The sequence below is a fragment of the Coccinella septempunctata genome, chromosome 2 (assembly GCF_907165205.1).
Source record: "Coccinella septempunctata chromosome 2, icCocSept1.1, whole genome shotgun sequence".
Classification (NCBI taxonomy): Eukaryota; Metazoa; Arthropoda; class Insecta; order Coleoptera; family Coccinellidae; genus Coccinella; species Coccinella septempunctata.
In genome coordinates this window covers 2,202,850-2,215,683 of record NC_058190.1, presented here as the reverse complement: position 1 = coordinate 2,215,683, position 12,834 = coordinate 2,202,850, and the positions used below count along the sequence as shown (strand labels likewise).

Genomic DNA, 12,834 nt, shown 5'->3' with positions numbered 1-12,834 from the left:
TTCGTCCTATGCAGTAAAAAAATGTGTTAAAATTCCGTGGCCAGCCGACTGCTTTTATGATAGTGAATAGACAGTAAAGACAATAATGGCAAAGAATTAGTGGTTTGTAGGGCTGGTTGGGAATAAAACGACAACCCTTTTCAATTGGCAGACGTTTCGAGTAACTTTCACTCTTTTTCGAGGCTAAAATACAAATCTCAGTTACATAATATCACATGGAAATTACAATAATGGCTGACAAACCACAATGCAAGGACGGTTGGGGGCGAACACATCAAAGTTAAAAAAATTAAAAAATAAACTACACCCTTCACAGGGAGGTTGGTATGTCATAAAAATTCTTTTCATTTACTATCATCCCGAAATAAAACTTTATGCACAGGAAAACTATTCTGAAATAGTTTTCTCGCAATCCTAATCATTATTAGGATGACTATGATGATGATTGCGAGATAACTATTTCAGAAGAGTTTTCCTGTGCAAAAATTTTTATTTCGGGATGATAGATAGTGACTGAAAATTTTTTTTATGACATACCAACCTCCCTGTGAAGGGTGTATTACAATCTTATCTATTTGGTGAGTTTTAATTTTTTTAACTTTGATGTGTTTTCCCCCAACCGTCCTTGCATTGTGGTTTGTCAGCCATTATAGTAGTTTCCATGTGATATTATGTAACTGAGATTTGTATTTTAGCCTCGAAAAAGAGTGAAAGTTACTCGAACCGTCGGCCAATTGAAAAGAATTGTCGTTTTATTCCCACCCAGCCCTACAAACCACTAATTCTTTGCCATTATTAGAATAAAGAGGGTACGAAAGAATATGTCGAGTATAGACAATAGTTACTTTGGATTTCGTCTGTTTGGGCGGGGTGGGTCCCATACTCTCCTCGTTCTCCAGAGCCTCGTCCAAATATTCGTCCATGTCCCCGAGTACGTCGGACACGTCGCTCGCCGTGCTGTCATCGTAGATGGGCTGGAAAATCACTCGTTAAATCGGGGCAAAATAGAAAGCTCAGAAACTTACCCTTTTGACGGGGGTCTGATTTTTACAGACCGCTTCCAATATTTCTTTCCCGAAACTCGTTTCTAGTGTCCCAGAATAACTTGCAATACTGCATAATACAGAAGCATTTAAAGAAAAAAATGTTAAGAATGAGGAATGAGTTGTATGATGATCGATGGAAACATGTGTGAAGATGATGATGAATGAAAAACGAATCATGAATTGCCAGTTTTATTTCGCTTATGGAAATCTAATTTGTCAGATATGGAAGATGGAGTAGTAGTTGGGGAGCCGATGGGGGATTTGGGATTTAATCGAGCGTGTCAGATTGATATAAGGAAGATACCTTGCACCCTGTAGAGTACCTCTAGCAAAAATTGGACCTTCGTATAGGGGGAATTGTTTAGGACAGCCTGTCAAAATAGTTAAGAAAAAACGATCATTGTACATACTCGAGCGTGTAAGATTAAGATATGTGGTTGGTTACATGTTGAAAAGTATATGTATATTCTCTTAATCTAACAATTTAAGCGGGTCGCAAATGTGTGTGAGGGCGCTAAAGTTGCAAAAAAAAACGTCACGTGTACATTCTCGAGCGCGGTGGCGTTTTTTCTTATTTTGAAGCTAATGATTCAAGAATAACGGAAAAAATATAATCTGACAGTTTTAGCGAGCCGAAACAATAAAAATTGGCCATAAAGGTCACAAAAATCAGTTTTTTTTTAATTATCTCCTCCCCTTGGCTTCAAATCTTTTTCTCATTCATTATAAAAGTTGTAGAGCATAACATTTTGTACAAATTTTGTCCTTGGCAATTTTTTCAAACGTTTTTGAGATATATGGCGATTAATGCGAGGTGTTTAGCGATACATGCTGAAGCAAAAATTCACTCGTTGGACAATAGTACATTCTAAAGGTTCAGTCAAATACAACACTTAAATTTTCGTGACTAATTTGGAAATTGTCATCATAGAAATACCTTGTTATTTTGACAATTGAATGAATGTAGATTAGACTAGGATTCTACATTGAACTTGCACTTTCACATGTGTGGCTAAGCTCCTCGCCCTTATCGCCCAACTCGAAAACGTTTGAGAGTATGTAAAATTACTTCAAACAAAAGATGTATAAAATTTTAGAATCTACAACTTTCATAATGAATACAAAAACGATTAGAGCTACATGCAGGGGAATATTCGAAAAAAGGCATTTTTATCATCTTTAAAGTGTCCGATTAAGAAAACCCGCCCGATTAGTGTCAGATTAATGGGTCAACACGTCTTCAACACCCAGATTAACCATCTGTATGAAAATCTGACACGCTCGAGTATGTACAAGTAACGATTTTTTTTTACATTTTCAAAGGACCGCTGTGACCTTGCGTCTCGTCCAAATAGTAAGTCCCCTGAGAAGTAGCTTCCTTTGGGTTCAATTAACATATCCTCCAAAAATCTGACACGCTGGAATTTTTTTTTTCACCATTTTCAACTCTTCGGTACGGCCAGTCCCACCGCGCAAACTGTCAGATAAGCATGAATTCATTATCAAAGACATGTAGAGCATATACAGTATCTTAATCTGACACGCTCGAGTATGTACACCTGATCATATTTTTTTACATCTTTGAGACCCTGCAGACGCTTTCCCCACTGCTGAAAGTGCATACATCATAGAATCTTTTTTCCATTTTACCATCTAATCTTCAAAATCCACTAGTTCTCCACGACGCTCGAGTAAATCCCGATTGTGCATCGTCGGCTCCCCAACTATAGTGACATACAATCAAGATACAATAAATTTATAGGTGAGACAGTACAGCATGTCAGAAGAAGAGGTGTCGCGCAAGTTTCTGTATTTTTTCTTGGCCTTCCTATCGTAACTCTTCATCTTTACCTTGAAAGTAAATTCAAGGTCAAATGGTATCACACCCTGTTATGGCCAGGAAAGCAAAGAAATTATAAATTTAGGTCAAATGGGATTATACCTCTTCCTCTAAACCTTGAGACCACCTTAGATTAATAATAAATCTATGCGGGCCACGTCAAAGTCAAACTGGCGAGTACCAGATTGAGGGAAAATACGATTGAAAAGTATTCTAAAGAAAAATACAACAGTTTCTGTATTTTTTCTGGCCATCCTATTCGACCTCGAAATGTCCTTCGAGATCAAATGATCATCCAGGTTCGAAATCGGGAAAGGAAATAACGCAAAGTTCAATGTTTGAAATTTAAGAGAAATTGTTTCTCACAAAAGATTCTGTATTTTCTCTCGGCTATCCGATTGTGACTTGTAATATTTCATATTCAAAGTCATTTTGAGGTCGAATGTGACTTTTCTCTAAGAAATGGTAACAGGACAATTTTAATTTCTGACTTGGCCTTGGAGTCAACGGAAAATTATACTACAAGATATGAAAAAATAATGTTGATCAATTTATAGCTCTTAGCAACTCAAGCTAGGGCTCGTTGAAGAATCATCTCTAGTTGTCCAATGATTCGTTTGGATCCTGCCAATTTCCTGTAGTTCCTGTGCTTTGAAGGGGCTCCAAGGTTAAAAGCAAGCGTTTAAGAACTTAAAATTTCCCCCAACCCCTCTTTTCATAGGGTCCCTTCTGAAAACTACCATTTGACCCTGAAGGAACAAGGCCGAGAACAAAATACTGAATATTCTGTATGGAACATGAAGGCCCTAAAATTGAAAGGAGGACCCACTCAAGTCCAAGTTCAAATGTGGAATTTTCCATTTCTGGTACCAGAAATACAGGATGTATTTGAAGGTGAGGCTTTTTATCAACAGAAGGTAGAACGGTCAAAATGGAGCATTTCACCAAAAATCACCTATACAAAACTTTCAAAATGACAAAGTTGAATTGAAAATTATTACGACCCTAGACTGTTTGTTAGCTGAATTGAGATATTGGCTCGTTCGATATTCACGTGGTAATGAAAATGGAAACTTAGGATTGCCGAATTTTTCTCATTATTTTTTAGATACTTACACGATTTTATGAAATGGCCAATTTTGATACCAAGTGATAGGAGAAACTAAGGAAACAAGTGTGAAAAAAAGAATATTACTTCAAAATATCCCCAATAAAATTCGTCTAAAATATTCACGAATTTTTTCAAAATGGGCATAACAATCTTCTTGTTCGAACATTCCAACAATCGTCGTAAAAATGGGATGAAATGCGGAAACATCATAGCACTTTTTAAACATAACTAACATAAGCACTTTCAAGAAACTTTTTCACCCTAAATTGCACGATACAACAATTATGATTCTCTCAAAAGTGATCTGATGCATCTAATCCGATGAACTTGGTACTGAACCATTCATTGTCCATATACCGGACCTCATTTTGAGGGAGTGAATAAAGATATTTTGAAAATTTTCTTGTGGTGTGTGTAGGGTGTTCAAAAGCAAAATTTGAAATTATTGTCATATATACAGGGTTAAGATATGGACCAAAGTCACACTTTTTCAAATGTAACACTCTATATTTGACCTCAAAAATGGAATGGCAAGCTCAAATTATGATGATTTTCTTTAGATCACTTTATACCTTAGTGGGACCATTTACGAGATAATGGCGAAAATGGTTTACTAGTTTTGAATCAAAAATCGAAAATTGCTCAGAAACTATCAGGTTTAAATGTAGGAAAATTTTATGAAGATAGTTTCGAAATTAATTTTTAAGTTCAACGAGATATAGAAATACCGGGTGTGCCATTTGAAATAAGATAGTTTTCGACGATTATTTGTAGCTGATGTTTGAGATTTAATTATGATCACTATGTATATTCCAGAGTTGAATTTTTTTTTATATGTAGGAGTAGCCAACTGGTCTACTCGAAAAAATTCTGTCTGTATCGCTTTTGAGGTCAACTATAGGGTATTACATTTAAAAAAGTGTAACTTTGGTCTATATCTTTGTTTTAGAACACCCTGTATATATGACAATAATTTTAAATTGTGCTTTGCGACATCCTACACACACCACAAGAAAATATTTTCAAAATATCAATATTTACTCCCTCAAAATGGGCGCCGCGCCGCGTCTGGCATGGGCCACCCGGTATAGTTGATAGTTATGTTTATGTTTTGTTTCGTTTTTCCGATGCCGGATTCACCTTCCACAGTCCCGTACTTGAAATTCAATGAAATTTTGTCGAACTTCTAGGGGTTGCATCTTGGATATTTTATATGGATAATTTTTGGTTAAACGACTTATTTTGATTAGTTCTACTTTGTCAAAAAAAGCCTCACCTTTGAAAACACCATGTATATTGAAAAAAAACATTTCACCTTGAAACGACCTTCGAGGCCAAGGTGAAAGTAAGAGTCAACTTCAAACAACATCAAACTTAAACAATATACGGGGTATCCCGTTTGAACCGGATCGTAGTTATAATAAATGCGCCGTCGATACCAACAATTCAGAAAATTCAACCGAAAAACATGTTCGGTGAGGATTCTGAGGATTCCTTTGAATTAAGGTACCCTTTTAGGGAAGGAACGTCATTATATAGAATCTTGGTTAACTCTTAGTTATATCCCTGAGGCTCGGTTATTCAATTCTGGTTTAAACCGAGATTAAATCTAATCCTGGATTGACGTGACAGATTTTAACGGAAATGTCAAAATTAATCCAGGATTAATTGAACAACCGGGCCTAAATATCGTTGTAAGGATCCAACCATCTGAATGAAGTGAACATGATGATCATATGAGGCAAAGAACGAACAGAATCCAATCAATCATGATATCGCACCTGCTATTTTCCGCAGAAGAATCCTCGAAACCATCCTCAGTTTCAGTCTCTTTCGCCGCCTCTATATCCGACAAGCTCGGGTAGATTCTGCCGGGTTTGACAGGGGAAACCTTGATCCTCTTAACATCCTCCAAGACAGCAGCCACTCTCGGACTCACCGAAGCACCTTCAATGGATTTAGCAATAATTTCTCAGGCTTACCGAGGGGTTAATCTACTTACGCTTGCCTCCACTTCTTCTAGGGCTCGGAGAAACATCACAAGATTTCCCTGCACTAGCTCTCTTCGCGGCGGGAGATTCAACATCTTCGTTACCGTCACTATCTTGGCTTACACGTGAATGGGAATACGTATTTTTACCATTTTCATCGCGTAACAAGGGATCCTCCTCGGAACTGTATTCTTCATCACTTTCGTCTTCTTCTTCTATCACCTCTTCTTGAATCTGTTAGATGGAATGATAGACAATGCATAAGAAAGAGAGCGCAAATCGATTATTTCAAAATAGTACGATGGTAACCTCTCCCCATAATTTCAACGCCACTTCTAGTCGTTCAGTTAACAGTCGACCTAGAGGGACCTCCCTTTTTTTGACCTTGCATCATTCGCAAGGTCAAACTACAATAAATTGGCAGTGACCAAATGAATAATATAATTCTATGAATTTATGTGACTTATGGTGAGTCTTTGACTCATAGAAATATTTTAAATTTTAACAATAGATTCTTGAGGTCAATTTTTTTTTTCGATTTTACCGATTCGGCCCGGATAAAAAGATTTTAAGTTTTCATAATGAGCTGGGCCACCCCTGGAGAAACAACAATACCTTCAGCATAACTTTAATTAATCTTTTATTTAGCCAAAGTACCCAATTTTTCAAATTTCTCAGATACTCGCATTATACGAGAAAATATGAGGAATACTTTCACTTTACAAAACGTTCAAATATTCATTAGATAGCGTGAATTTTGTGTATTTTTATGGTACTTAAAGGTTATAATGAGTGGGTGATATCTTCGATATGTTCGAAAAAAAAATGATAAAGGAAAAAAGTGCTATTTAATGAATATTGAAACGTTTTGTAGAATTAAAGTATTATTAATATTTTCTCGTATAATGCGCCGTTTTCGAGTAATTTGATGTTCAAAGATTAAAGAATGGTATAGGAAAAAAGTTTTACTTTTGACCCCAAGAATCTTTTGTTGAAATATTTGTCAGAGTTGGCCGATATATTTCTAGTGATATACAGGGTGTATTTAAAGATGAGGCTTTTTTTCAACAGAAGGTAGAACTGGTCAAAATTATTATTGTTTATTTGATTGAGAAAGGAGGCATATAGCCTATAAACTTTCAAAGTACAAAAAAAGAGCGAAAAAATAGTGCAATAAAAAAAAAGAAAGACATATGAACAAGGATACCAAAAAATGAAAAAGAAAAAAAAAAAAAACAAATCAGAACCTCAACAAAGTTCATGGGACGCCAAATCCAAAAAATGAAGCGTTTCACCAAAAATCCCTTATACAAAACTTTCAAAATGAAAAAATTGAAAATGATAATTGAAATAGATCCTAATACGACCCTAGACCGTTTGTTAGCTGAATTATCGCAAAGCAATTGGAAAAACTTATCGATTCGACCATATGGTTTCGTTCAGGATATTGGCACGTTCGATATTCTAATTTTTCTCATTGGCTCATTTCGATACCAACTGACAGAAGAGACTTGGACACAAGTGTAAAAAATAGAATAATACTTCAAACTCTCACCCATAAAAATCGTCTTAATTATTCACGAATTTTTTCACGACGGGCATCACAAACTTCTTGTTCGAACATTCCAACAATCGTTGTAAAAATGGGATGAACATAACTAACATAAGCACTTTCATGAAACTACCTCGATTTTCTACATTTTTTTTTTCACTCTAAATTGCACGTAACAACAATTATTATAATTGTTGTAACGTGCAATTTAGGATCTCTTTCAAGTGACCTGATGCCTTTAATCCGATGAACTTGGTACTGAACCATTCAATGTCCAGCCATATGTTTATGTTTTCGTTTTTGCGATGCACCTTGCACAGTCCCGTACTTGAAATTCAATGAAATTTTGTCGAACCATGTTGGATATTTTATAGAGACAATTTGTGATGAAATTACTTATTTTGATGAGTTCTACCTTCTGTCAAAAAAAAGTTTTGGGCTAACTCAATCTCAATTAAGAAATCGTCTGGGCAACGATAAGGCGATTAAACTAGTATTTATTTTCAGATATTCGAAGCAATATACCAATATAAAGCCGAAAACTTGATCTGGATCTCCTCAACAAGTGATGAAGTTATCACAAGTGACGATGATGATGATGAAGATTCCTCTGGCCTGATTTTGCCCTACGTAAAAATATTTACACTGCGCAAAAAAATCAACGCACATTATGGAAATCTCAAATTTATTCTACAACTGAAGGTGTTCTCAATGATAATTATTTTTATCAGAATTATGCATGCATATTGTAACCAGTCCGGCCCTTGCGGTCGGACCTTTCGAGAACCAGGGCGGTCGCTTCCTTCTGGAAGAATCGCGAAAGGTTCGCGAAGGTACCTGAATGTTTCCGGCGCCTATATAAGCCCAGCGGAGGAACAGGTAGGCAAGCACAAGTACAAGTACAGTTACAGTGCAAGCGACTAGTGGAAATAAACGAAAGTGGAAATAAATAGTAGTGACATAGTTAGTTTGTGAGTTATAAATGTATTAAGTGTAAATAAATAATTTTAATAAGTTGGACGTTTTAATCAAGCGAAGAAAACGTTACATTGGTGTCACGTGTGAGGTGAAACATCGCTCGAATTAAATAAATATTTTCGGTTATTTGTTCATGCCAGTGACCACAAGATTACAGAACGCAATGGAGACTCAAGCGGTAATGGACTTTTTGAGTAAGATGAACGAAAGAATGGAAGAAAATTTTCGAAAACTGAATGAGAAAATGGACGAGAACTCTTGTAAGTTGAATGAGAAAATGGACGAGAACTCATGTAAGTTGAATGAACAAATGGAAGAAAATTCTCGAAAATTGAATGAGAAAATGGACGAGAACTCATGTAAGTTGAATGAACAAATGGAAGAAAATTCCAGAAGATTAAATGAGAAAATTGATGAGAAATTAAATGAGAAAATGGACCAGATTAGGGAGAATTGTAATGATGTGGTGAGTCAACTTACAGACAAATTGGATGAGAAACTGGAAACCATAAATGAAAAATTCGATAAAGTGGACGAGAGATTCGATATAGTGAGTGGAAAATTTGACGAAGTTGATGAAAAGTTTGACAAGGTTAACGGAAAGTTTGAAGAAATGGCAGGAATAATTGAACATCATTCCAAGTTCATAGATTCCTTGAAAAGAATGTCAAACAGAACAGATATTCTGGCTTCAACACCCTACAGCACAGCGAAAGCGGAAAATGACGGCGAAGGTAGTAGAATGAAGATCAAGCCTCCAACTTTTGATGGAAAAATACCCTGGTCGACATACCAAAAACAGTTTGAAGCTGCTGCGCTGGCGAACAATTGGAACGACAACGAAAAAGCCACGGCATTAATTATAGCTCTACGAGGAGAGGCACTCAACATTCTACAGACGATCTCGGAGAGTCAACAAGCCTGTTACGAAGTTCTTACATCGAAACTTCAGATGAGATATGGTGATGCTCATTTACAACAAGTATACCATGCACAAATAAAGAACCGAGTGCAGAAAACAGGGGAAAATCTCCAGGAGTTTGAAGCTGATGTGGCGAGATTAGTCAGGCTGGCTTATCCATCTGCTCCAGATAGCTTCCTGGAACAGCTATCAATCCAGACATTCGTGGATGGGATAAAGGATAGTGAAATACAACAAGCCCTGAGACTAGCACGCCCTAGAACCATTGATGATGCCTTAGCCCAGGCTTTGGAAATTGAGGCAGCGAAGCAAGCGTCGCATAGAGGACACCTTCGTGTTAGACAAGTCCAAGAAACAGATCGATCTGTTGAGGAGATTGTCAGAGAAAAAGTCCGCAGAATATTGCTTGCTGGGAAAAAGGATGCTGTGTGCTGGAACTGCAACAAAAGGAGGCATTTCAAGCAAAATCGTCCAGAATTTGAAAGGGCTACAGCTGGGAAAATAAAAGGAGTCGCTGTGGTAGACAATGGCTCGACCAAAACCATTGAGTGTCCCCAGAATTCCAGTCATTGTTCGCGCCTGGAAGAAAAGATCGATATAAGGCGGACCACCATAATCGAAGACGACTGGCTACCTGAAGAAATTCAAAGAGCACAAGAGGAAGATAACGACTTGAAAGTAATCCTGAGTTGGAAGAAGAGCGGTAGACGACCTACTTGGGAAGAAGTATCCAGACTGAGCCAGAATGTAAAGTCGTATTGGGCACAATGGGAAACATTGAAGATTGATGGAGGTCTTCTGAAACGTTGTTGGGAAAATGAAGATGGAACTGAGCAGAGACTTCAGTTGATTGTGCCAAAGAGCCGTGTGACAGACATTCTGACCAGACTACATAATGGAACTTCAGGTGGACATTTCGGGATAACCAAGACGTTGGAAAAAGTCAGGCAGCGATTTTATTGGCTAAATTGTAAGAGGGACGTTAAAGATTGGTGTAGAAGATGCAAGGTTTGTGCTGCTGCTAACGGACCTTATGGTAAAGGAAAAGTACCAATGAGGCAATATAACGTCGGATCCCCCATAGAACGAGTAGCTATCGACATCGCTGGCCCCTTTCCCGAAACAGACCATGGAAACAAGTACATTTTGGTAGCGATGGACTATTTCACGAAATGGGTGGAAGCCTACGGTATTCCTAATCAAGAGGCAAGTACGGTAGCTGATAAATTTGTCAGAGAATTCTTCTGCAGATTTGGAATACCTCTGGAGCTGCATTGTGATCAAGGCCGAAATTTTGAATCTAAGCTATTCCAAGAAGTATGCAGCAAATTGGGGATTCACAAAACAAGGACTACACCTCTTCATCCACAATCAGACGGCATGGTCGAACGAATGAATCGGACCATGGGAAAACATCTGGCCAAAGTAGTTTCTGATCACCAGCGGGATTGGGATGAATATTTACATCTATTCACCATGGCATATAGATCTTCGGTTCAAGAATCTACCAAGGAAACTCCATCCAGTATAATGTTCGGCCGAGAAATAAGACTGCCTTGCGACTTAGAGTTTGGATGTAAGCCTGGAGAAGACGTAGCTGGGGAGGACTACGTTAGTAAATTAAGGAACAAGCTGGATTACATTCATGGCAAGGTGTGCAATCAAATGCAGCAAGCAAGTGACCGAATGAAAATGCGCTACGACATCAAGGCTATTGAAGGTGGATTCACCACTGGGGATCTGGTGTGGCTACATAATCCACAAAGGAAGAAAGGTTTTTCACCAAAGCTGCAGAGACAGTGGGAGGGACCGTATGAAATAATCAAGAGGATAAATGATGTAGTTTACCGGATAAGGAAGCTCCCCAGAGGAAAACCAAAGGTTGTCCATTTCAACCGATTAGCCCCGTACGCGCAGGACGAAGAAGAAGTACGTCTTGTGGAAGCCCCGATGCAAGGTAGCAGCGATTACCAGAAGTTTATGGATTGTTATGGTGAGACACGCGTTGCACGGTTCGGCGTTACACAGGAAGTTCATCAAGATCTCTTTACCGTGTCTAAGGAATACTCTCTCGCTCATTGCGTAGCGGAGGACCTTCGTATGAGCAAAGGAATAGCCAGAGTATTCAGAAATAAATTTGGACGCCAGGAACAACTATTGCGACAGCAGCCAAGAATCGGAAAAGTTTTGAAATTGAAGGCTGAAGGTCGGTTCATTTATTACCTAGTCACCAAGCGACATTCCTATCAGAAGCCAACCTATCAGAATCTATGGACGGCACTGCATAGCTTGAAAGAAGACCTTCAACGCTTTGGAGTTAGGAAATTAGCTGTTCCCAAGCTCGGTTGTGGATTGGACCAGCTGAATTGGCGAGTTGTGCGAAGCATGCTGGAGGTGGTATTTCAGGGAACTGGTATACGGATCCTGGTGTGCAGTTTCAACCCAAAGCAGGCCAGGGAGCCTGGAAAAACTGTGGAGTGCTACTTCCATCAGAATGGCTACTGTAGGAATGGTGATGACTACAAGTTTCGCCACGGTCCTCGGAGAAATTCACTAAATCTGTTCTGGGACAGAACAGGCTTAAGGAGGGGACAGTGTAACCAGTCCGGCCCTTGCGGTCGGACCTTTCGAGAACCAGGGCGGTCGCTTCCTTCTGGAAGAATCGCGAAAGGTTCGCGAAGGTACCTGAATGTTTCCGGCGCCTATATAAGCCCAGCGGAGGAACAGGTAGGCAAGCACAAGTACAAGTACAGTTACAGTGCAAGCGACTAGTGGAAATAAACGAGAGTGGAAATAAATAGTAGTGACATAGTTAGTTTGTGAGTTATAAATGTATTAAGTGTAAATAAATAATTTTAATAAGTTGGACGTTTTAATCAAGCGAAGAAAACGTTACAATATGTTATTCACTTTCAACGGTTTTCTTCAATACATATGTTTTTTCCCAGTAGGAATAAAAAAAGATGATATTATCAGATTTTGAATGTATTGGCTCCATTCTAAAATCAGTTGTTCTCGATCAATTCTAGTGATCAATAGTTTTTCTTTCGTTTGATTTTCTACACTCGATCGATATGCAACGCGAAACACGCAATTTGACCCAAGAGGAATGTGCCCAAGCGGTAGTTCTGCGAGAAGAAGGGTGGACATACACAAGAATTGCAGAAAGGTTTGGAGTTTCCCATACAAGTGTGTCCAGAATGTTGCAGTGATTCAGGGAGACGGGCATGAATGTCCGAAGACCAGGACAGGGTAGACCACGGGTAACAACTGCCATTCAAGAACGTTACTTGAGAGTTTCTTCGTTGAGACAACGGTTTGCAATCGCTCGCCTCCTTCAAATTCAGCTTGAGCAAACTCATGAGGTGCAAATTAGCACTCAGACAATGAGAAA

The 12,834-nt window shown here is 38.4% G+C and overlaps 1 protein-coding gene across 1 annotated transcript in view; it reads right to left on the bottom strand.

The window, feature by feature from the left end:
* Positions 1-12,834, bottom strand: part of LOC123306360 (anillin) — a 41,332-nt gene that overhangs the window by 17,282 nt on the left and 11,216 nt on the right. Inside the window, exons 6-9 of the mRNA XM_044888327.1 lie at positions 6,000-6,222; positions 5,779-5,944; positions 1,026-1,113; positions 846-974 (exon numbers count right to left, since the gene is read on the bottom strand). Of these exons, the coding sequence (XP_044744262.1) occupies positions 846-974; positions 1,026-1,113; positions 5,779-5,944; positions 6,000-6,222 (606 nt within the window). The remainder of the gene's footprint in view (positions 1-845; positions 975-1,025; positions 1,114-5,778; positions 5,945-5,999; positions 6,223-12,834) is intronic.